Source organism: Aythya marila, assembly GCF_965140915.1.
Source record: "Aythya marila genome assembly, chromosome: 3".
In the NCBI taxonomy this organism is placed as follows: Eukaryota; Metazoa; Chordata; class Aves; order Anseriformes; family Anatidae; genus Aythya; species Aythya marila.
This window is the reverse complement of record NC_139044.1, coordinates 33996207-34022037: the sequence shown is the minus strand read 5'-3', so window position 1 is coordinate 34022037 and position 25831 is coordinate 33996207. Positions and strand designations below refer to the sequence as shown.

General features: G+C 36.9%; 1 protein-coding gene across 1 annotated transcript in view; it reads right to left on the bottom strand.

The window, feature by feature from the left end:
• ZFAND3 (zinc finger AN1-type containing 3) overlaps positions 1-25831 on the bottom strand; it is a 134859-nt gene that overhangs the window by 89745 nt on the left and 19283 nt on the right. Inside the window, exons 2-3 of the mRNA XM_082757946.1 lie at positions 12208-12248; positions 10140-10166 (exon numbers count right to left, since the gene is read on the bottom strand). Of these exons, the coding sequence (XP_082614072.1) occupies positions 10140-10166; positions 12208-12248 (68 nt within the window). The remainder of the gene's footprint in view (positions 1-10139; positions 10167-12207; positions 12249-25831) is intronic.

Sequence of the window (25831 nt, the reverse complement as noted above, 5' to 3'; positions counted from 1 at the left end):
AGACACTAGTGAGTCTCATACAAAAAAAATAAGTAAAAATGAGCCAACAACGTCAAAATGTAGCTTATAAATCGCTGCTCAAAGCTCTTCAGTGGAAGGCAGCTCCACTGAAGACTTGAAGTGATGCACAGACTGCTGAAACACAGAAAATGTCATCGTGAAACAGTGCACTCACCTATACTGAGATCAACTTCCTATTTCTTCACATATTGCTGGGCAGGACGTGTCAACAAAGGTGAACTAAAGCTTCTCTATTAAAAGCCATAAAACTTTACTAAGCCCAACTAAAACACGGTGGTAGAAAGCACAAGTATATTTCATTTTCAGGCTGGAAAAGAACCAGAAACTGAAATTTACCTCCACAGACACCATCTAAAAGGTGGTAGTATGGCGCTTTTTTTGTTTGTTTTTTTGTTTTTGTTTGTTTGTTTTCAGTTGGCAATGTTCTTTGCTAAGTTTAAATAGTCAAGTAGACAGTAATCAGGAAATATCGTAGCTAATGACTTTTGTACACTCAAGACCTTTAGCTCTCTTACTTGATAAAATGAAGGAATGAAGGCAGTTCAAACCATGAAATCAGAACTTTCCAGAAAGCAAAGTGTTTTTTTTTTTTTTCTGCTAGACTCTGGACATAGTCTTAACCCCAAAGAAAGTTCTGAAGAGCGATCAGAGAATCAGATTCCAACCACCACCTCTGCCACAAAATTGCTACTTGGCTTTTCTAAGTGCCTCCAACCCATACTTAGTCAAAGGATGTTCAAATAGACATTCTTGGGTCTTCACGAGCAGAACTATTCTGTACCCTTCTAGTTCCCTTGAGGCTGGAAGTGATATCTGTACTTTCAATGCTTAAAGCACCATAAAATTATATACCTTAAAGGAGGGAGACTAGGAAGGGGCTACAATCTCCATGCTTCTCAAAGGGAATATCCAGAATCTCTGGATGTTGGACATTCATGCTTTTGATTCTGATGTATGTATATTGAACAAGAGTATCACCACCTTGACTCAGAGAAGTGTTAAATTACTCAGAGAAGTGGTAAGTAACTTATCTTCCTGAAACACTAGAGGGTTAATGAGTTCTTTGAAGAAATTAATAGCTCACCATTTAGGCCAATGTACAAATGTCATACTAAGAAGAAAAAGAGTAAGACAATAGTTTACTTTGCTTCCTATTCAGTATATCATACTAAATAATGAGTGTACAACTCTGTGGAAACCTCCTAGTAGTGTTAAAATTACAATGTGCATCATATTTCTTACTTAATAGTGAGGAATGTTCATCATTAGAAATATTAATGCCTATTGTGTATGCAGAACTACCAATATCTTCACAGCAGGACAGGATATTTGTTTAAAGGAGATATTTAGACATTTTCAGCAAACAGATCTTACCTGGATGACCTGTGATTTAAATGAGGAGATCAGGCCAGTAATCTTATGCTTTCTTGTACTCTTCAATCCTTTTAGCATAATTTAAAAATAGTTGTAATGCATACACACAGATTGGATTAATTAGGGGAACATAACCTGTCTTGTTATTTCCTAAATCTTAAGTGCTCAAACCTAGTATGTGTATTTGTACACAAACACCTGTGCGCAAGTATTATTTGTGTGTATAGGTATATGTTTATGTGTATATATTTGCACCTAGTCATATATACAAATGCATAAGCATGTAGCCATATACAAAATGACCTATCAGCTGCATTGTCAGACAAGGCTATGCAGTTTTCCCCAGACATTAATTATCAGAAACAACTGGTGAAGAGCAGAATATTTTTTTTAGATTATCAGTAAAACACTAGACAGGATGACAATCAATACAATTTTAAGAAGTTCCATTACAACTTGAGGGCAATGAGCCTAGTGCTAAATAAGCTTAACATGCCCTGTAAACTATTTCTAAACTTGAAATTGGTGAGATAGCTGGTATGGTGAGTGGTCATCATGATATGCAGAGAGTAAGAGCAATAGTCCTCCTCTTATTGTTTCTGTATTTTCCTATTTCCGTATATACAAATGCCACACTGGGTCAGGTTAGCTGGCAGGATACACCATCTCCCGCTGAGAACACGAGTTTCCTAAGCAGCACTTTGAAAGGGGTCAACAACAGTCAAATACAAAAATAGGAGAATTGAGGGATCCTCCACTTCTCTTACTGATCACAAAATTCAAAGCTGTAAGATGGGAACTCTTGCATCACAACAAACTTTCAACAGCCATATATATCCTACAGCTCACAGCTCTGCTTAAACTGTTAGATCTTTAAAACAGGAAGGATGTTTTAGTTTTATATTTACGTGCACCTTAAATGCATGTGCACCTTATTATTCTTCTTGACTAATAGATTATATTTATGTGACCAGTGATTTTTTTCTTTTTTTTTTTTTTTAACCTAAAGAGGGATTTTTTTCTCCTCAAGCTTTTCAATTCAGGTTCAGCAGTTTGAATGCTACCATAAAAATTCTTGTTCAATGTAAAATACTAACTTCTGTATCTCTGAAGAAGGCAGTCATTATGCTTTTCACTTTACATATAGCATTAATTAGATGGCAACTCATGCATAGACAACACATCAGAGAAATTAAAGGTTATAGCTGTATTCTGTATGTATAACTGCATGAGCAGTTTGCCCTCTGGTGACTAACTCTGTGAGGACATACAAGGTTTATACCAGATATATGAAGACCAGTATGAATAAAGAATGAATGGAACATTTGCAAGCCCTAGAACAAACAGCTTTAAAAGGGTTAAAAAAAAAAAGGTATGCATTAATTGCAACAGTGCAATGTGATTGCATTCAAATACAGAAAAGTACTGAACTAAAGATAAAATGTCAAGAAGAACAGAGCAGCAGCCATAGAACATCTATAGAAGGTACAGAAGAGAACTGAAATTCCGGAATTTTGCCTAAGACTTCTAAGGGTTAGAACAAAATAATGAAGCAAATGGTTCCACACAGCCTCCACACCTTGAGAGTATAAAAGGCAAGTCAAAAATCAGCTTATAGCGAGGGCTCAATAGCTAAAACTCCTTTCTCTCCACGTTGTGCACAGGTCATCTCACCTGGAGTACTTGGACATGCGTCCTAGGGCTTGTATGTGGCTATGAAAGCATAAATAGACAAAATCAATTTAATTGCAGATTTTGTGAAAACAAATTGCCTTTCTCCATAAGATCTGACACTGAGTTATGTTACACTAATTTCCTGCATTATCACTAACACTCAGAGTTGGGGATGGCGCATGGATCTGCCTTTTGTAGAGATAAAGGATAAAGCTTCTATTACCAGTTTGTGCAATTTAATCAGCCGGAGGGGCTTGGCTATCTTTGAAGGCATCCATTTTGCAATTTAAGCTAATATATGCTAATGGTATGCTTACTTCAAGCTGATTTGGAAGAGGAAAATACAGATATTGTTCCTCAAAATGAATTTTTGCTTCCCAAGATGAAGCTCTAGATTTATCTCAACTCCTTAGTTGACCACTGCTACTGTACTGAATATCACATCTATTTGATCTTCACAAACATTCCAGTGAAGCAGTGAAATATTGTCACCTTTCACTAACTAATGAGGAACAGAGGCACAGAAGTGGAAGACAAAAAAGAGACTTGTCTATCAGAAAGCAACGCTTATTTACTGTGGAAAATGAAATCAGGTCTCAAGTTCCTATCTAGCTGTCTAGCTGCTAGATCGTGTTCTTTTCATATAAAATAGATAATTGAAAAGTCAGTTACATATTATTCTGTTATCCAGATCACATTTGTTCTGTACATCTGCTTACCTAACAGCTTAAATCACCTTAGCAAACAGCTGTACTTCCTTTGCACCTAGCTGCTGAGCTAGAAGGTTTTTACGAGGGATGTTTTTCTTGGTCTTGCCTTGCTTGTGTATGCAACAGCTGTTAAAATGTTGTCTTAGTCCATCACCATGACTGCTCACCTAAATTATTTTCCAGCGTCCTTAGCTGAAGGTTGTTGGTGGAGAGTAGCTTCTTCCCTTCCAAGGTGCACAAGTGCATAGGATGTGCAAGTTCAAGTGAAGAGAGAGCAACAAAAATGTTTGGGTGGAAAGTACGAAAGAGTATTAAAAAATAAAGTTAACTTCTAAAATCTTTGTTGTGTCTTGCTTGAGTTCATCAGGAGCTTTGTATAAAGAACAGCAGAGTGCTGGATAACTTCTGCAACAGTCCCAAAGATTAGGATTGATGGTCATAGCTGTACCCGTTCCCAGCTACCTCAGAATGGCAGAACAGCGAGCCTTTCCTCATGGTCACCTCACTAAATAAGTGTACAAGGGTTATGTATAAGTGTTGTTTCTAGATTCCTTCACTTGTATAATACGTTTTGAAACTAGCTCTTTTGCCACCTGGCTCTCTTACTGCCCTATCGCAGCCTGTTGGGTAGCAGTACAAGGGGAAACAGAAAGGTTCGCTGGTAGTTCTCTACAATTTGCTCGTGGCATTAGTGATTAGAATCCTAGAAAACAAGCAAGAAACTTGACAGCTGTCCTTGTGCATTTCTAAATACTCTGCGAGCTGTACTGCGTAACATGTCTCCAGTGACAAACTAAATTTTATTTGTGAGATGAAACATGAATCTGGATTACACTTCTCAAAGGAATGAGTTGAACGCTTCTCAAATGTGCTCACTGATACTGACCTTTCTTCTCAGAGAGAAAGAGTTAAACAGATTTCCTTATTCCCCAGAGGCTGCTGGTCCCACGCAGAGGTGCCATGTTTTATTTAAAACATGCTCTCTCTCAGTAACCACTTGTTCTAATTGGCAAGGCAAGGCTGGGTCCCCAAAGCACATAGCTCGTTACACTCAGTTTGGATTACAAAAACACGATGAAACAAACTGCATCGAAATGTACAAATTAACAACTCAGGAGTGCACGACACGGACATGGAATTAGATTGTAATATGGAACAAACTCCACAGGGAGGCTAAGGAACAAATCACTAGTGTCTCTATAAACTACAGAAGGTTTCCAAACGAGCAAATACACAAAGCAGAGCACAGACTTTTCTATAACTCAAGCAAATTGCTAAATGTGGAAAAAAAAGAGAAACATTTCTTCTCGTATCTTATGCATGCATTTATAGGAGAATGGTGTTACACGGAAATTTAATAAATGAAACCTGTGGGTTGCACATTCTGAATAGGTAACTCTGCTTTCATGCTGGCAATGTGCAAACATCATAGCAATTAAGTCATATCTCAACTTTTTTTTTTTTTTTTTTATTTTTTAAATATGATCAGGGAACCTATACACCAGAGACTAAATTACAGCTGGTGTTTCAACAAGTCATTTGGAAAGGTTATGACTCGGAAGGTGAACAATATATCAAAGAAACAGAAAGAAAACAGGACTAACACAAGGAGGAAAATTTACTAGATAACAGAACTATGAAGCCAACTACAAATAATGGAAGCCTAAGACAAAAAGAGATTGAACTCTCATTTGCTTGTAGCTCAACAACCTGTATAATGGGTATGGCAATCCCCTGAGACAAGAAGAAGAAAAGACATGAAAAAATATCAGTAATATCTAGTTAAGCTAGAAGAAAAATATAAATTAAAGATATTTGGTAGTCTTTTCAGGGAGCCAGTACTGAGATGTTGTCATATTGTTTTTGTCAGATGCTGAGTGTAATTTTTTTTTTTTTTTTTTTTTTTAAACAAATGAGCTCCAGATTACTAGGCTGTGAATTTAACAAGATGCAATGTGATGGAACAGCCACTAATGGCCTACAGGGTAGTCTACTGATAGGACTGTCTGTAAAAAAAAGTTCTTAATTAAAAGGCATTCAGTTTTCCCAGACTGTGTTGGTGAAAACACACTTTCAAACATTACTGGAAAAAAAAAAAAAAAAAGCGAACTTGAAGTTAGAAACATAAGAAGGAACAAAGGAAACAAAATCTCAGTGCCAGCTGTGAAAGAAATCCTTTCTTCCACTAACTCTTCTGCCCACACAGAAACAGAAATGATTCACGGGTCTGTCCTCCATCAGCGCATTAACCCTCCTCACTACTATATATGGGGGAAGATGAAAGAGGAGGAAAAAGGAGAAAAACAATTGAAGAAATCAAACCAGCAGCCGAGCCATCGACCCTACTGATAACCTCTATTGCACCGCCATGCACATAACACCATTGCACAGACAGGTGGCAAGCAGATAGACTCTTTCATAGGGCATCTTTAATGCCCCTCTATAGAATGCCCAGCAAAATCAGACCAAAACAACACAGGAGCCCTGTATTCTGTGCTACTTCAATGCCATGATGGTATAGACAGAAAAAAAAAGGCCCCTCCTGTCCATTTATAGGCCATATGTATAAAAATAATACACAGATTTAGTAACTTAAAATGCAATCTCTACTTAACTCTTAGAAGCACAGCAGGTCTAGATGGTTTCAGGTACCCTTTTCTCCCACATTTCCAGTTTATACATAGCAAACTACGAACAAGTAGCATAAATACGCTGGATGATTTGGCTGGTGGGACTATTTCTGACAGAACTACAACTATTAGTCCTAAGTTTAGGTAGTACAACTATACTTGACCTAACTCATTTTTTCCCATTAATTTATATTTCTCCACTGAAACTTTAAGGCAGGTTAGGGGAAAGGGAGTAAATTAAAAACATAAAACTCCTTTCCCATTCCTTTCTCAAAATATCGCCCTAACAACCCACAACAGAGCTATTACTCAGATCTTCACACTTTTTAAAGCTTCAGAATAATGCAAGCTAACAGAGTAAAAAGAATTGTTAAGGTCAGCAGTGCAAATCAAGCTTATTTATAAGTGAAAACCACATGAAGTCATTTGTCTAATTCTTTCATTCCATTTCATTACTGCTATCTTTCTCAAGCTTAGAATACATCTGACTTTTTAAGTCTATGTTAAGACCTCCTTTCCCTACCAGTCTTCTCCTTTTAAAAATTCTTTGGGCACAGAGTAAGAGAAATTAAATGCATGTCAAATTCTCTGTTTATATCTGGAATGCTACAGTACATTATTAGCAGGTGCTCTAAGAATTAGCAGTATCTTTATTGCCACTGTAAACAGCTCAACAATTTTTCAAAGAATTGTTTAGCTTCAAGCCTGGGTGTGCACTAAAAGTGGAAAATGAAACTCTACTAGTCTCAAGTGCTAGCCAGTGAGTGCTGCTTTTTGCAGCAAGCAGTCCATGTACTTCAAAATACAAAGCCAGACACGATACAGCAACAATTCTAGCCTAATGAAGCAACAAATTGAGGCACTAGCTTCCATTAGGAACCAACAAAGGTAACAACATACTGCAGCCTTCCTGAAAAAGATGCATTTTGTGTGCACATAAAGAAAACTAGTACGCAGTGCTTTTTAAAACCAAACCAAAACAAAAATCCACACAACACTTTTGAAAGTGCTCTGTCTTTTCCAGTAATAAAGTACGAAAAACCAGGGACTCACATCAGATATTAGAAGGATATGGAAAATGTAAGTACGACTGAGTCATTGTTCAACGAAAATTTTATGAAGAGCTGAGTTATGCATTATTATTCATCATACAACAGGATACAGTAAGAATTACAAAATATTAACTAGCAAAATGCAAGATGCAACTTTTGAAAATGTTTTCAGTAGCCTGAAAGTCTGACTGGCAGTCAAGTTAGCAGCTGATTAACAGCAAAATCTCTTTAGACAGGAATGTTGGTTTTTGCCAGATCATCCTTAAAGTAGGTGTTATCACAACCATGCAAGGCAGCAATCTAAATAGTTCCCAGGATTTACAAAGACAGCAAAAAGAGGAAACTGCGTTACTCAGCGACTCTGAGTCACACAAAAAACACAGTTCTGTATGCTCTGAAAATTGTGTATGACTTGGGCAAGACAAAATAAAGGTCTGCTCAACAAAACAGAAGGTTTAAGACACACAAAAACATGCAATAACTCCAGTCAGACATCTGAGTGAGTTTGGGAAATAGAAAGAATAGCAAATAATCCAATACTTCTAGAATTCAGTTGATATATAGAAGATATAAATGTCCATTTTTATTCTTTTTTCGCCTTATCAGATCTCTGAAGCTCCAGGGAAAATATACTGTTGAATTTACAAAACTTTATCATCTGGCACAAAGCCAAGCACACGTACTGAAAATGCCTATGTGATTACCAGCAATACTGACTTCCCACTTGATGGATGGAGATGAAAATTCTTTAATTTTTTTTTATACTTCACAAGTGCTTCACAGAATATCAACATTGGATAGCTGGATTAAGAAAGGATATGGACATCCACCTCTAGAAAGTTTCAATTACATTATCACACAAATGCTACGAAATTGATTCACAAACCCGTGAATACCCTAATTATTATTTCATCTTCTTCCAGCTTTCCAAGCACATCTTCACACCAAACCTTCCAGTGCTGCACTTACCTTTAGCTTCACACATAATTGAACAACCTGAAATCCACTTCCTGCATTCCTCCGGCCAAGGCTGACTGCACCATCACAAAAATTAAACTTTCCAGATTCCCAACCAAATGGACTAAAGGCAGAGTGTGGGTTTTTTGAGCTATTTAAGTGGAAAGTGTAGTTTTACAGTTTTCTGTATTTAAATATTTATTCTTACTCTGTAGTAGTTTGTTCAGTGACTGGTCCCACTGGCTCCAATTAAAATTGAGTTCTTGAGGTACCAGGTGTTGTTTTTGTGAATGTTTGTAGAATTCCTACTTGAAAGAGTCTACTTTAAAAAAGTGGCGTTTCAAAAGCACTCAATGTCCCTACCTGAAGTTGATATTAAAACTTCCCTAAACCTAGTGGGAGCAAAAGTAGATTAATAGAGAGTGCTTTTGGAATATTTCACTCATCACCATCATTCAGATTTAGCAGTTTACTGTATTGAAAGAGAGGCTGAGGTATTAGCAAAAGATGTGGTGTCACTAAGGGAGATGCTCTAGCCATAATTTGCATTTTTTCCACTTACCAGCCTGTATTCTGATTAAAGAAATCCTACACCTTATTGCATTCGTATCCAGAATGTTCAAGACATCTAAAGCAACTATGCCTTAACTATCTCAAGAGCAAATTTCTGTGAAGCAATTTAATATGCAGGATTACACTTGTGCAGTATCTGGAGACTTCAAGGCATCAATAGCATATGGTCCTCACTGAATTGGAGACAGAACGTTGTAAAGTACTTTGCAGAAGTACAATTAACTTTGGATGATTTCAGAGGCTTTTGAATGTTTCAGGGTCTGCTACTTCTACTAGGTTTATGCAAAACAAGTCAGGTATTCCTTCTTGGAACAGGCAGATGGGGTGGAAGGAGGCACAGAGGGCTGAAAAGGACAGCTAACTTCAAACTCCTCTCCACTATTTATCAACCTTTATGCACAAGCCAAAGCGGCATATGAGGAACAGCAGATTTGTCCTTGCGTGGAAGAGCACAGTGAACCTTATAGATCTAGGTCAACACACTGGGCTCCTCCAAGCAAAGGGTTGCATGTATCTGAAGTACCCAGCTCATCCTTGCCACAGAGAACTGAACAACCCAATCTCTAAAATAACCTATGAAAAATATTTTCCTGTTTCATGTAAAAAAACTTACAAAGATAGCCAAAACCATGAGCTCCAGTCTCCCTATTACTTTTAGTGAATTTATCTTGAATAAATCTTAAATAACTAAGAAATCACTGGTATTTGGCCAGACAAGAAGGCAAACGGACAGCCCATGACCATTTCCCTTTTCTCGGTTTCTGTGTTTATTAAACCCTCCTTCCTTCCATCACAGGCATCTATGATCACTTTTCCCCATGAATGGGGAGGAGAGGAAGGGTAAAAGCAAAGAATAGCTCACAATCATGTACGTACAAGCAGGTATATAGTTCAGAAAGTCCGAGAAACCTGTAAAGATAGTAAGGTTCTACATAACAGCTTATATTTCAACTTAACCCCAACAGTGTTTTATCTTTTGCTGAATTGTTGCCCTTCCCTTATAACTTATATAAAAATACAAGGTTTATGCAGATGCAAGGGGCTTTGCTGCTGTGTATGTGCAAAATTATTTTTTAAAAGGAAAAAAAAGGTCTGTATTCTAAACATCTGAAAAAGGAAAGAAAAAGTCATTTAATGAAGTTACTAACCTTTTTCGTTGTGTGGATTTCTTTTTTCTAAAATAAAAGAGAAAGGAAACGATGGTCAAGAGAAATAATAATTCCCAATTTCCCCCTGTATACAAATTTGCTTCAATACATTTGAATAAATAACCTGCCATACTAAAAGAAAAAAAGCTATTTTTTTTTCACATCATATCTTCGGAGTGTCTGGAATAGTTAAAAACATTTCAACAGCTTTCTTGCTGTCTGTGGTGGTTCAATTTACAGAAACAAGTATGTGACTGGAAATCCAGTAAAAATGTTATTGAAATATTTTTAGTATATCTGAGAAAAAGACTTGTGAGACTCAGTTCGGGTTGAGTTATTACACAAACAGGACTGGAGTTCTCATTATTTCATTATTAGTTGATGAAGGAACCATAGTTAAAATCTAATACTAAAACTACTAAAAAAAACAACAACAAAAAAAAATTAAAAAAATACTATGTTTTCTTTTTTTTCCAATTAGCAGTAGCTTTTTTAAGTTTCTCAAACTTTTGAGAATTACTATTTCAATAAAATAAACAAGCTATAACAATTGCATAGAAAACCTTGAAAATTTTAAGGGAGAAGCTACTTTTTTCCCCCTAAACCACACATTTTAGTTATTATCTTGTACTTTTACAGCAGAAAATTAACTTGATCAGAGGGAACAGCTTTTCAGGAGAACTACAGAACAGAAGCCAAGAAGGGATCATAAAATGTCTTCAAAAACAAACAAACAAAAAAAATGAAGCCCAAATGAAAGAGATGTTTTTACTTATTGCCTGGCCCACTGGTTATAAAGTTTTGGGTACTTTGGTAAACCCATAATATGAAGGATGGGCCATTTTGGTATCTCAGAATTAGAAAATCCACATTTCTAAAGTATGCAAGCAAAAGCTATTTTATAATGCTAATAAGAACACAACAGTACTGAGTCAAATCAAAGACCTAGTAGCATACTTCTTATCATGGTCTGTAGGGAAAGAGTATATGTAAGCGCTTACACTTTCTTCAGTATACCCTTGCAGTGATCCATGCATTTGGAAAATAGCCAGAGGAATATGCACATCATTTTGCTGAACAGTCTTGGACAATCTTTATTTTCCTTGTGTTTGTTTAATTAAGTGATGCTGAACCCGAGATCTGAAATCTACAAGTCAAAATATTTTTGTGTGCAAACCTCAGTAAACACATTTGATTTTTTGGGGGGTAGTGGGGTGTACACTTTGCCTTAAATTTCAAAGATTCTATCACTTTTGCACTGGAAACCAGTGACCTTAAAAATAAAAATAAAAGGTGCAAGCCAAATGTTATGGCCAACTTCAGTTCTAAAAAGGAATATTTTATAGACAAGCCAACGACTGAAATTTTCTAAAACTTTTTTTTCCATCATTTTAATACTGTAGCTGTTCCCCAAGAGAAATTGAAATCATGAACTAGGAAAGGACTTCAATTACAATTAAAAATAAGGTTAGAACACCAAAAAATACCACAAAAATTTCAAAAAGGCAAAGCCAGAAGATGCTAACAGGAAAAGGTCAGTAGCAATTCCTAACATCTTACACAGTAGCGATGACCTTGCATAAGAAAATATGTAGCAATTATAAGTAGACTACTAATGAGCTACTGATGATTTAATTTCCACGGGCTGAAAATTAAAAACAAATGAAACTAGAGGTTTTCTATAGCAGTTTTTCTTTTTTTTTTTTTTTTAATCCATACCATATTTCAGAGAATGTTACCAAATAAATCCTATAATATTCCAAATTCAGAGTTTTGCATTTGTGAAAGCTACATTATCCATACAAGTGCTGTGCTAACAGTGGAGCTCTTTAGTTCAAGGGCATTCCTGACTTCCATAAACTTCAAGAGCAAGGCTTCATTGGTGCATTTACACGAGAGATTCTTGACTAGCAAACAAATGAAGCACAAAGTGAGGAAAATCTGATTGCACGTACACACTGAAGGAAGGGAAACCCATGCAAAAACCCTGAAGGAGATGCCAACAATGTGGTTTCAATAATCTAACAAAAAAAAAAAAAAAAAACACAGAACCTTTTACTGCACTTACCAGCAAAGCATTTGGAACAGAGATTCATAGTCTTGCTGGACCTGGGGCAAAATAAAAAAAAAAAAAGTAGAGCTAAAAAATTCATTATAATTCTAATCAACACAGGGAAGCTTTTCAAAAATGAAGCAAGGGTACAGACAGGGGAAGAACTTAAATGGCTGGGAGTCAAAGACAACAATAGGCTCGAAGTAGCTGAACTAGGAACGGGGATGGGGAAGAGACTTCATCTGATAACCTCTTTACAGAGCTTTTAAAACACACCTTTCACTTATTTAACCTCATAGTGGAGAATAAGCTTCCTTTACCATTCAAGGTATTTTTGCAAACCCATCAATCAGATCGTTCTATTGCCATCTGATAATAATGATAGACAGGAAGAGCCAACACATTCCACTTGGATATTAAAGCTCCCTTTGGCAGCAGCTTTGCAGGCCTGACAAATCCTGAATGCAGCATAGCAATAGAGAGATTAAAGTATTGCACTTATAAGGACATAGACAGATGTGCTCTTGGAAGTATAGCTGGAATGGTTTAAGGAGTTATTACCTCAAGCTGTTCATTACTACCCGCAGCTGCATCCAGCAGTAATTTAAAATAACCTGGCTGACTTTGCACTGACATGGACTAGGACAGTTCACATGATCCATTAGCGTGGCTCGACTTTCAGGGCAGTAACCTTCAGCTGAGAGAAAAACAGCTGGAGAATGACAGCAATATCTTAAGCCTCCCAGATGTCTCCGAAGTGTCGGTGCAATTAGGCCACAAGCACTCACCCTCAGAGAAAGTTGGTAGGCCCACAGGCAAACAACAACAAAAGTTCAGGCTGCAGACCTCTCCAGGGCTACCAGGAAACTACTGAAAGCAATATACTATGGGAGCACGAGCTTCTCCCAGCTCACAAGAAGTTCTCTTCTAATATCACAACTTCTCTTTCAGGATGTCAGCCGGAGACTGTTCTCGAAATGCCTCTAAGCGCTGAAACGCCTTTAGGTACGAGCAACCCAGTTTCTGTGCACACTGCCTGATAGCTCGTTCAGTCAATGCTCCTGAATCAGCTCTGCTGTTCTATATCAGCATTAGCATCCTCCTGAGCAGGCCTGAAAATACACGTTAATAGGCAAGATCGTACCACAATTGTCCGTGCCCAGAAGACCTTTTTCCCCTCCTTGAGGCAGCCTCTTAGCTGCAACATCTCATCTAGCCACATCAATTGCATCTTTATCCTTGGAAATATGCACGCTTGAAAACAACTGAGACTACCAAACCATTTGGTTTCTAAATCCAGACAAACATGGATGGAATTTGAGATGAGGCCTGCACCTTACCATTACAAATTATAAAAATCAAGACTCAAGACAAAAACTTTGAAAATATTTTTTTCAAAGCAATTAGATCGCAAATAACAACACGTATTAGAATTATACATTTTTTTTTCCCAAAAAGTTTGCAAATGGATATTTTGAATGACTTTCCAGTTACAAACTAAATCCAGACTTGATCAATCATATCTTAGTATTAGTCACATCAAAACATTACAGATGCTTTTCAATTCATGCACATTTGAAAGCTGGTTTACATCAGGCTCAAGGATTCTAGAAGAACACAGTTCACTGCAGATATGAGACATAAGCGTTTGCCAGCTAGAGCAGGAGCCACAGACACATGAAAGCTACTTTTAAATGCAAACAGTATGTGCACAGGAGAAAAGTTAATTCCCAGGAAAAGAAAAGCAGAACAGCATTTGTAGCCATACAAATACATCATCATATCGGTATAGAAGATTCAATATCTATGCTGACAGTCTGCACAGGTTATCTACCTTCAAAAGAACTGCAATTAAAAACAGCATGGTGAGTCAACACCTACAGCATTAGTGTGCTGCAGTTCAGTACTCACTGCTTATGGGTTAGACCTTCTGGAGCAGCTCAATATGCCAGGCAGGAGGTTCTCTGTAAAGCCATTAAACCCCAGGGGCAGCAAAGAAAAAGAAAGGTAGAGTTCAGATGGTTCATATTGATGACATCGGAATGGGCAACGACAAATGTTTTCACTGGTATCATCAACCATCTCAGCTGTTAAATATCAATCCGAATCCTCATACAATATTTACTTGTTGACACACCAACAATAAAAACACATGCGCACACACAACATACAGCCACATGAAAAAAGAAAAATGCTGCCATTTACTCATAACACAAAAACGTTTTATTTCAGAAAGGACAGTGCTACCGGACAAGCAACTACACAAGCTAAATATCTTCAGTTCACTGTTATTCTTTCAAGTTTCACTTTCTGATCCTTTTATACACATTTTTAAGGCATCACAGTTTGTCTGAGGCTGCAGCATTGGATGAGAATCTAGATTTAGACACTTAGGTCACTGCAGAGGCACTGACATTAAACCAATACTAAGATAATGCTTTTTTTTTTTTTTTAATAAAAAAACAAGTACTAAAGACAGTAGCAGTGCTGATTAACCATCACCCCTTTTGGAAAGTACAATATTTAATTAGAGCAAAAGTTTTTACAAAGAAAATATATCAAGCAGTTTACGTATGTCCACGTTAGTAGGTATCATCTGAAAGACATGCCCATGTCTGTCAAGTAAAAGGTATGTTTGACAGCTCTTTGGTACACTGCAAATTCCTCCCCTCATCACTAGGATTTCCTCTTTCCTCTCACCACCCCTTTAAAACTGAGCACACCCATATATGCTGTTTTTCCTCATATAAGTCGTGTTAGCCACATTGCTATTTTACATTACTTCCTAGTGACTCCAGCATTCACCAGAAGCATGTCACCGGCCAACAACACCAAAAACGTAAGTTCTCTTATGTTCCTGACAGTCTTTTCAAATATATGGCTGTAATATCTGTTCTTTCTCCAGGTAATTTTATTTGCAACGCTCAAAGCGCTAAGGCATCAAATGGTCAGGACACGTGGTCATGAGAAAGCCCTCTTTGTTTCCACTTCATGGTCAACTCTACTTAGAGAGAAGACTTCTAGGAAAAACAGTACACTGCAGATTTCTAGGAACATTCACAAAAATGAGTGTAAAGGTGAATAAGGCATAGGCAGCTCAAAGTCCAAGTCAACCCTGGCAAAGAGAATTGGATGTTTTAGACTGCAGTTTTTTATGGCTAACCCCAACGCTTCCACACCTTTCTCTCCCAGTTTGGTTGGGGTATTCAACATGCTGATGAATCACTTACTAAATTGCTGGTTTTAACTGGACATACTAAAGTAGTTCCCAGATTTCCCTCATAAAAGTCAGCTTCATGCTCAACAGCACCTAATCCAGAGTTACTACACCATCCATTTTATCTGTACAATATCCCTACAAAGCCAGTTTTGCATTAGTAATTTACAATCTCCACTTGTACATAATTTAAGCTGATATTCAGAAAGACATCCATATTTATGGATAAATCAAGTCAAATAGAATGGTATTATCTCGAGGCAGAATATAAAGTTAAACCCTACTTGAAGGTACTTCCATCTGTCAAAAAGACACCATTTAACTAAAGGGTGATACAAAATTATTATGTAGATTTGGAAACCACAAGGTGAAGCATGCTCAGAAGGTCAAGTGGCAGAGCAAACCAGAGGCAGAGGATCTTCAAGCCAGCTGGAAAAATCCCAGAGGCTACCAAATAAATTGCATGCAACTATTCCACAGGACTTGGTCTACAGTAAGTTTAGTTATCAAAAGTGTTTCCACTTCCAAGAACAAACAAAAACTTCCTTGAAAACACAGCCTTGAAAGTACTAACAATGATGCAGGGATTTGGAAAAAGGAAGAAATGTACAGAAACAGGACATCCCAGAAACTACAGCATATTTGTGCTACAAGCATTAAATAAATGATATGTAAGGGTAAAAATAAAAAAGCTCATTTCAGGATATTCAAACCATCATCCCTTACTTGGATGGTTGTGCCTGCAAATTTCTATAGCAAATGAAGCTATTTGAACCTATGGATAGAAGAACACACACAGAGTCTTAACTCCAGTGAGATTAACATCTGCATCTCAGATTAAACATGCATAATGCGAAGTGAGAAGCACTGAATTCCAAAAATACCATTCTTTGACTCCTGCATATTGATATACTGTAACTAATTAATAAAATTGAAAACTAAGACTCTTATTCAGCCACTCTGCTTCCTTGATTCCCTTTTCATATATTACAAGCATATGAAGGTATGGCCTTATCTACTTCACTAAAAGCACTCAAATTTATTTCCACTACAAATATATACCCTAATGTACTAATTATTCCTTTTATTTCTTGCCATTTGGCAGCATACCATTGCAAGATACCATCCAAATCAATGTGCCTTCTACTCTTCTGTCTTCACTGGAAGCCTGCTCTTCCTTTGCCCTCTCCCAATAAATAACTTTATCAATACGAAACCACAGCTAGAGAAAGAAGTTAGAATTCTTGCTGTAAATCTCCAAAGGTTGCTAGATGTATCGCAATTCATTCAAATAGCCAGAATCTAAAAGAGAATCTCTGTCTGAAGATTCAAGAATAAATTGCATGCAGAAACTTTGAGCACTGGAAGAGAGTTTAAAAGAATTATACAGAAACCCACTTCGTCTCAGCATCTTCAGACTTCCTAATGAAAACAATTTTCTGCCACGAAACTTGGATAGGCATACCTAATAAATACCGAAGGTTTTGTAAAAAAAATCTTACATTATCCAGCAGACTGTCAGGCAATTCCTAGCTTCCCCATTCCCATCTTTAAGAAGAAAGATGAAGAAGCTAACCAGAAACACTAAAAACTAATACAAGCTAAACTTCACACTAAAGTGCCAAAGAGCAATACGAAGTGTTCAATTTGGTCTATATTATGATAACTCCCACACATTTTAAGGCCATAGTGAAATAGCATTATTAATGCAAATGCTCACCAATGTCAAGGCTGGTACGGCTGCACACGAGTAAAAATAAGTAAAGATTCTAGCATAGGTGTTCTCAGGGCTTAAGAAATCCACAGAGCAATAGTAATTTCTGGAAATAATTTTTCTTCAGTTGTCTTTCGGGAATGGAACAATATGGAATTTGAAGAAAAAAGAAAGATTTTGTATGGGATGTATGCATTAGATACTTATTTTTAAATGTATTTAATCCCACAGGTGCAAATTAAGAATGAGTTTGCATTTTTGGTTTTGTTTGTTATTGGGAACAAGAGTTTTTAGCGTATCTAGTAATGATTCTTTATGATTTAGAAGTTCTGTGACTTGGTAGTAGGAAAACCTATCTGCTTCAGTGGCACTATAATTGCAGTGGTGATTAAACACATCATGTTAAATGCTTCTTGGGCCTCTTCCAGTACAGCAATTAGAGTGGGATCCCCGTGTCACTGCAGCCAAATATATCCTAGCTCCTGAATGATACCCGTCCAGTACGTCATGGGCTGTATGTCTGAGAAACATTAACATGTAATGAGTCATGTTATTAATTAGTTAAAACCACACAGAAGGCTCCACCCTACATGTTCTGCACATACTGTTTCATGTATTTGGCAACTTCAGGACAGCTATAACATATGTTAAAGCAATGCATTTATACTACTGTAGTTAATGGTCTGTCACAATTTCCATTATAAAGCAATTTTCAAAGGTTTATAACTCTGCTGAAGAATTCACTCCGAGCTGAATCCTGGCACACAGTAAAAGCAAAACCATAGCCCACACATGTTTACTTTCATCCAACCAGACTTGGAGGATTATTCATCATTAAAAGAAAATTGATCCAATTCTGTATTTCCCTTACAGTTTTCATCATTTACTCTGAGCATATAACACTTCACCTTGCACAGAAAGGAGGTTAATTAGACTGTATTAATAAGACCCTCCATCATCCCTTTGGAAGTTCTGTATTAGCTGTACACTAGCTTCTCAAGAAAGCCATTTTACTGGTCTAAATCCACTGTCACCTCATAGATTTCACATGTGTTATATATTTGATATTTCAGCTCCACCTGACTTTGTAGTCTCACTAATGGGATACAGTCGAGGGGATTTTGGACAGTTTAAACAATTATTTACATTTTTAGGCTGAGGTGGCTCAGTAATTCCGAAAGACTGATGGATGCCAAATTCTGTTCACACAGAAGAGCAGAAGTGGAGCGTGTCAAATGCAGGTGGACTTGCAGAAAACCTGGCAAACAGAAACATTCGCATACACTCAGACTCTTCAGTGAACTAAAATCTGAAATTAAATATCCCACAAATGTGGTCTATGTCTTCTACCTCATCAGCTGTTGTATACCCACATGCTTGGGGCATTTACCAATTACAGGAATTCTAATTCAATTGGAAACTGTTATCAGGAAGATTTTATTACTGTTACTACAGGTTTTCCTTGCTTGGAAAACACATTAATCTGCTGGTGCTCATTTCTGGACTCCTCATTTTGACAATGAACAGTTTAGTGTCCCTTACCATTGCAAGATTTTTGGAACATGGCATTAAGTGATGCTTCAGTTAGTCAGTCACTTGCCAGCAGGGACTGACTGCATCATCCTGACTTCAATTTGAGATGAAATGGAGAGTAAACTTCATGCCCAGCACAGCGTACGAGTGCAATGCCCTTTTGGCAACTTTCCACAGTCAAAAGATATGCCAATGCATCCCAATGAAGTAGCTGAACTTTGATTTATTATTTTTCCAATAGCTACACTAAAGCCTTCTTTTAAAACTCTTCAACTGAAGCACTTCTTATATTTTTAAATATACAGAGACATTGAAATGCTTTATTTATAATAAGGCCAGAGAACAGAATAAATACACAAGAGGGGAAGACAAGGAAAATACAGCAACAAAGTAGCTCCTTACCTTACAAGACATATCTTGGGCTCTGACACAAAAGCACTGATGGAGTTCAAATGTAAAGCCTTATCCAAACAATTCATACAATAAACCACAAAGAATCCAATGCATCTAAACCAGAGAAGAAGGGTTGTAACAACTTAAATAAGATTCATTTAGGTTTTTAGCTGAGTGTACAAAGTTGTTGCCCTCCAGTCAAAGGTAAATGCTCCATAAATACATGTCTAAACTTTCTTAAAAAAAGAAACTCCTCAGCACAATTCTATAGCAAGCATTTCCCTGCAAATCACCTGAATATTTTTCACAACAATGCGTAGCCTGTTGTTTTAAGGACAGTAAGAAGGTTGAAATACTAAGTATTAGTAGACTCTGAAAGGTCTTCAGTTGAAAAGTAGGAATAAAATTTGAAAGTTCTGATCCAGCCACCTTCCACCAGTTCTTGAAGACATTGCTGTTTACATGTGTTGCAGGTAATAAATAACTTTGCCCTATGACAACAAATCACTTTCAGATTTTACAATATTAAGTAGTAGCAAATTTAGCTTTTTCTTCAGATCAGGCAATTCAATGCTCCACTGATAAGTAGCACTCAAAAACCTAAACCACAAGGTCAGGAATAGATAATAAATATAAAATCGTTCTAAGAAAAAAGAAGTTGGGAGAGACATCAAGAAAGCATCTATTTTGCCCTCTAACTTCAAGGCATGGCTACCTTCATATCAAACTTCCCCAGGAATCCTATTCCAACGTTTTAGGACCCAAATAACTGCATTTAGATTAGAAAAAAATACAAAACCTTTCCTTTCTTGTTGAATTTAAGCTCTTCGTTATTGCAAAAACTTTGAACAGCCTTGAAGATTCATGGCCCCCTACTCATGTAAGGACAAAACAATCAAAGTTATGGCAATTAAGAGATCTCCTTTTCTAACACCATGATCATTCTTGAGCTTTTCTTTATTTCTTCCCATTCATCCATACCTTGTCTAACTACAGTGGGCAAATTGGACCTGGACTATAACGGCAGCTTTAACAAAGCTGAGGATAAGAGAAAACTTAACATTGATGTCTCTAGCAGTATTCCTGATTTCTAAATCAAGACTATACCTGTGCAATCAAGATTATAGCTGTCTATAATACTAGTTTCTGAAGAAGAGAAAAAAAGACAAGTGTATATATATATATAAATATATATATGTTTTGTTTTGTTTTAAAAAAAAAAGGACTAAACAACTGGAAAAAAATATTCAACAACCTATAAAACTAGCTCAGTCTCACCCCTCTGTTACTAGGCTGTACTACTATTTCTGCTCTGGCAACCAATTCCCACATCATCAGGACTTAGCATGAGAATTCTTCTGGAATCCAGAGCGGCCTGCAGCCAACTGTGGAACTAAAACACGGAAAGATAACCGATGAAAAGAACTGCATGAGAAGAAACAAATCTGGATTTGCAAGAGGTTTTTTGGTTGTGTGTTTATTTTTTAAATCAAAATTATTTTTCTTACTAGAAAACTCTTGATTGGTATTATAATGCTAATTGGTATGATAATTGCCTAGAATGGGTAGAACTTGGGAATGACAAAAACGCCTTGCAAAGTATTTCAAAGACCTTGCCTGTTTGTATGACTGTGTAACATTTACAACAACTTATTTAAACCAGTTATAAATGCTGTTGCACAGGATTCAACTTTTTAAGCGTATTCTGTTGAGTACTGTGCCATGCATTCTCTCAAAAGCTAGCAGAATACCAAAATTATAATCTAAACTCCTTTGTCACAGAGAGATTGTTAACTGGTCAAACATTACACTGGCAAAAAGATGTTTAAAGTGTTGACCATCCCAAGTACAGAGGGAGAAACACAAGCGTGCTATCCACAAAAGATAGGACAAGAAGAGTCGGAACCCCAAGAATTATTCTGAAGATTCATTTCCACACGTTAGGAAACCACGTGAAGCTAGAGTTAGAAATAAAGCAGAAAGAACAGGAAAGAGTATCCCCTTGGATAATGCAAGAAAACATTCTTCATCCTGGACCGGTAGGAGCTGCGTCGCATTCATCACCAAAATTCACATTCTTCCATCCCAGTGAGCCTTGAACCCACTCATCCAGTCATGAAGCAACACGGTTCTTGCTTTGACCAGTGCTGCCTCTGTACCTGATTACAGGCACTCATTTTCTGTTCTCACCTGGGAAACACCATTGCAGCCATGTCTCATGATACTGTTCTAGGGAATAAGAGTACTTCCTTTCTTTCTGCAGGAATTTGCAGTGAACTGTATGTAGGATATATCTATACTAGGAGCAAATTTCCAGGTAGTTATTTAAACAAAACATTCCTAAGAGCCACCTATTCTGCCCTGTTGGTACGTTTAAATAAAAGTTAAAGAAAAGGAAAAAAAAAGTTATGGGAAAAGTCACTTTCAGAAGTGAAATAAAACACTGGTAACTCATCGTAACCATTGCAAAAACAAACAAACCCACAAGGTTTTTTCTAGCACACTTCCATCACCTGCATTTCACCTACCCAAAACTACCTTACCAGTAGCACAAACAGGTCCGAATGCTTCTCCCAGTCACCCAGAAATTTTGGTTAACTTTCTAATAGCTCCCAGATACAAATTTGTATCAGATTTTTCATCTCTGAGGAAGAGACTAGGAACTCCCTGCCTCAAAAACCATCCCAGAGTAGAGAAAGAGTTCTACCACTTGATTGTTATACTACAGCAAGTATAGTGTATATAGTATAAAGTAAATATTGTAATAATTTTATAATGCCATAAAATAAACATCTTTATAAATTTATAAAATAAAGTTATAATATACTTATATTAATTTAAACTTTTTTTAAGATAAAGTTTATACATATAAGCTAAACTAAAATAATGTAAACTAAACATAACTAAACACCTTATACTAAGTCTTGGCCCAGAACACCACTTTGCATATTTTAACCTAGGAGATCAAACTGTTCTTTTCTCATATGTAACTTTTGCCTTTTTAATATTTATTTATTTATTTATTTTGTTAACTGCAAAGCCGGAGTTCAGTGTGATTCAAATGAACATGGCATTTCTAAACAGCATAAAGCTGTTTATCAACATTACCCTCAAGATGTTTGTATTAAACATGCAACTTCTGAAGTTTTTGAAAAATCAAAATAAATCCGGTAAAATTCATTATAATGAAGAGTTCAAGGAACAAACTATTATAAACAAAGCTTTGACAACACAACTTTAAAAAGCAAACAAAAATAATAATAATAGAAGAAACAGTATAAACAAGAGTTAGGCTGATAGTGACAAACAAAGCTGTATACAAAGCCAGATATTAATCTGCTCCTAGAAAAAGCTGGGATTTTTTTCATGAATGTGCACCAAGGCACAATGACAAGTTTTTAAAATATATATACACACACTAAGCATCATTAGTTCAGTGAAAGTTGTCACCTACAGCTCAATCAATAGTTTATAAAAAAAGTAGCATCTTCTTTTAAGAGAAGTCTGCTCTGTAATGTTGCCTTCTCTGGTTCTTCTAGGACAGTGGATGCTGGTCATAAAAACTCCTGCAGCCTCTCAGACCCTTCACCTGTGTGAACGATATATGGATCTATAAAACATTCCCAAACCACCCCACTAAAGACAAATGCTAAAAATAAAAAAAATAAAAATCTGCACAGTTAAGTCAAGAAATACAAATGAAATGGAAGTGCCTGAAAGGAGTAGCAGCAGATGGAACACGGCAGCTATGTAAGTTTTGAATGCTTTACAGAAAAGAGCATGCACTACATCACTACATCATTAAGCTTGTTTTCTTCCTGCTAACCCTGTAAAGATTCACTGCCTCCCCTGTCACTTTTGATCCACACACAACATATTCCTCATGATAGCTAACAGCTACTTTTGTACAGGTTTTTTGTTAGTGGTTGGCTGTGCTTTTTTCCCCCCTCCTTTTCCTTTTTATTTTTATTTTTTAATAAAAAGCCATAATTAAAACATTAAGCACCGAAATATTTTTTCTATGTCTGAAAACCCCAACTGCCCCCTACATTTTCAATATGATTTCTGAGATCTGAGCTTGACCTGGGACACACTGGTCGACTCCATTCTCTTTCTGAGTAAAGGATGCTGGAAAGTTCACGACTCGATGATGCCAGAGAGGCCTGCGTCCCTCGAATCCTATGACTTGTGCCCAGGAGCAACAGCTGCCTCAGCTTCGCACTTTATCCAGATACGTTATTCCTTAACTTTTACTCTGAATAGAAAAATACTTCACATACATTTAACTGGGCTAACCAACTATGCAGTAAAAAAGTGTAAGACCTCTGTAATGGTCATTCTGAGCCGACATCACTTCAGCTTCAGCGTCCTGAACTCGTGTGACCTGAAACAGGAAACCCCTTTAAAATAAGGTAATGTGTCATGGTGTCAAAGTCGTTCTTTTTTTTTAAATCATTCTAAGTGCAAATACACGATCTCCAGCATGCAAATAGAAGATGTACTATTCAACTATTTCCAGGAAGAAAAAGTACAGTAAACGCTCTGCCCCAATTCCAGAGAGAAAAAAATTACTTTCAAAATACGCATTTAAAACCTGCCAATATCTGACCTGAGAGCAAATACTGAGTTATCTTCTCATTAGCTACAGCTAGCCCATAGGTCTAACTACTTGTCTTTCTGTCCTTGTAACAGTACAACATGGTTCAAATACAGGAGACCTAAGGATCAGTAAAGCTGCTTCAAAAGCCAGATGAAGAGCATCCTGTGCATTCTTTTACAATGCAGCATTCCGGTCTTAGGCATTGTATTTTATCACAAGTTAATGAAGGACATCACGCATCTGATTCACTGAACAAAACTGGCATATTAGCACATCTGTGCTTATGAATTTCTTCCATAGAGAAAACAAGCTCTTGGGGAAAAAAAAAAAAAAAACACCTAATAAAAGAGTAACTTTCTGTAACAGGAAAGCTGACAACACAGATGTCTGTATATTTTAACACTGTAAATAATGAAACAATTAAAATGAAAGGATACAATTAAACAAAAACATTTTGAGTCATAACACATGAATGTTAACAATAATCCAGATGCTTTTCCTGTCTTTTAAATAGGCAAAAAAATAGGTAAAAGTGGAAAGATTTTTTATGTCAACTAAAACTAACTAAAAAGAATTACACCATATTTCAATGAGCTTCAAACTGTTTTCCTCACAGCCTAGTAAGTCAATCTTCCAGTTCCTTCCTCAGTCCCAGCAATCAGCTTTTTCTACCATGTTCCAAACTTTTTTGGGCTTCTCTACAAGCTTCTCAATGCCTTTTAGTAGAGTACCTGGCTCAACCAAATCCTAGCAATGATCAAAGTCATAGAGAAAAGCACATTTGTGCAAATTTCAGGCCCCTGCCTTGTGCGTTACACTGACGTTAAGAGGCAATGATGGCTATTAATATTGGCTTTCATAACTACAGTCAAACACCTGGCCAAGAGCCATGAAGCTGTAGACATTCATCCCGAGTTGTTTGAGAGCTTCCTTCTCTTTTGCAGCTATGACACCTGTACGGGCACTGCCACTGCATCGACCAAAAAGTCCACAGTATGAAGTTATCTTCCATAGGCACTGAAATACAACGAGCATGGTACACGAAAACCAGCCCAGACCAATATCACCAGTGCAGAATTAGATCCAACAGATAAGAGTTTGTTCCTTAGAGAGCTGCGCAGGCATTTTTACACTAATCTGTGTGTCTTAAAGTGTCCATATTCTCTGATTTTTTCTATCTTTTATGCTGTTCACATCTCCTCAAAACATTTAAAACTATTTCTCAAACTTCCAAAAGGAAACAACAGCAATTCATTCAAACATATTCGAGATCGGGTAGTTAATACAACTAGTGATCCCTGTAAAACATTCTTAGTTAAAATGCCCAGAGTGCTGTACCTCATCAAAGACCTCAATTATTTTTTTTCCTTCCTCTGACTGTGATCAAGAACTCTTCTCTTTTCCGCATGTCCAAATGCAGCATACCTGAAAACTAATTCCTTACATTCCAGTATGAGTATGGGTGCCCGGGGAAGACAGAAAAGATCAGAGGAAATGAACAACTGCACAGATACTTTTCAGATATCTCTCCCCAGAGAGCCTGTCTTTTGCATGATAGCAATAAGAATCGGGAAAGTTCTCCTCCGGTGTTCTTCACTCACAAGTCTTACTGTCAGAAAAGTAGATATAGTAGATAAGGCAGAAGACTGAACGGGATACAAAAGAAACACATCAGCAAACACTGTTTAACCCTGTCCACAAATTTTAGGCAATTAGTAAAATAAATGAATGGAGTAAGGGGAACAGGACACAAATCTTGTGTGCAACTCATTGGGCACATGGAACAGTTGGGAACAGTACTCTCACCTATACAACCTGCTTGTGGAGGTGGAAGACGTGAACTGAGGCAGGACAAACCCCATTCTGTCAGCTGAAAGTGGAAGGGACTGGAAAAATAAGCAATAGCAGGAATACTCAATCTGCTACTATGCCAGTTAGCATAGCTCCCGGGTTATTTACTAACAAATGAGATCATACAAACTGAAGCATACATTAGATTATGACTAACACTGGGATATGCACTTTTCCATCCAAGTTTCACATGTGGTCTTCTAAACAGAGCGTATGAAGTGAAAGTTAAAACAACATGGACATTAAAAGCAAGACTGAAGAGCTGACATTTTAGTGTGTACTTATCTCGTAGGCCTAAAAGACTCCCTGTTTGAAAATAATTTTTTTTTTA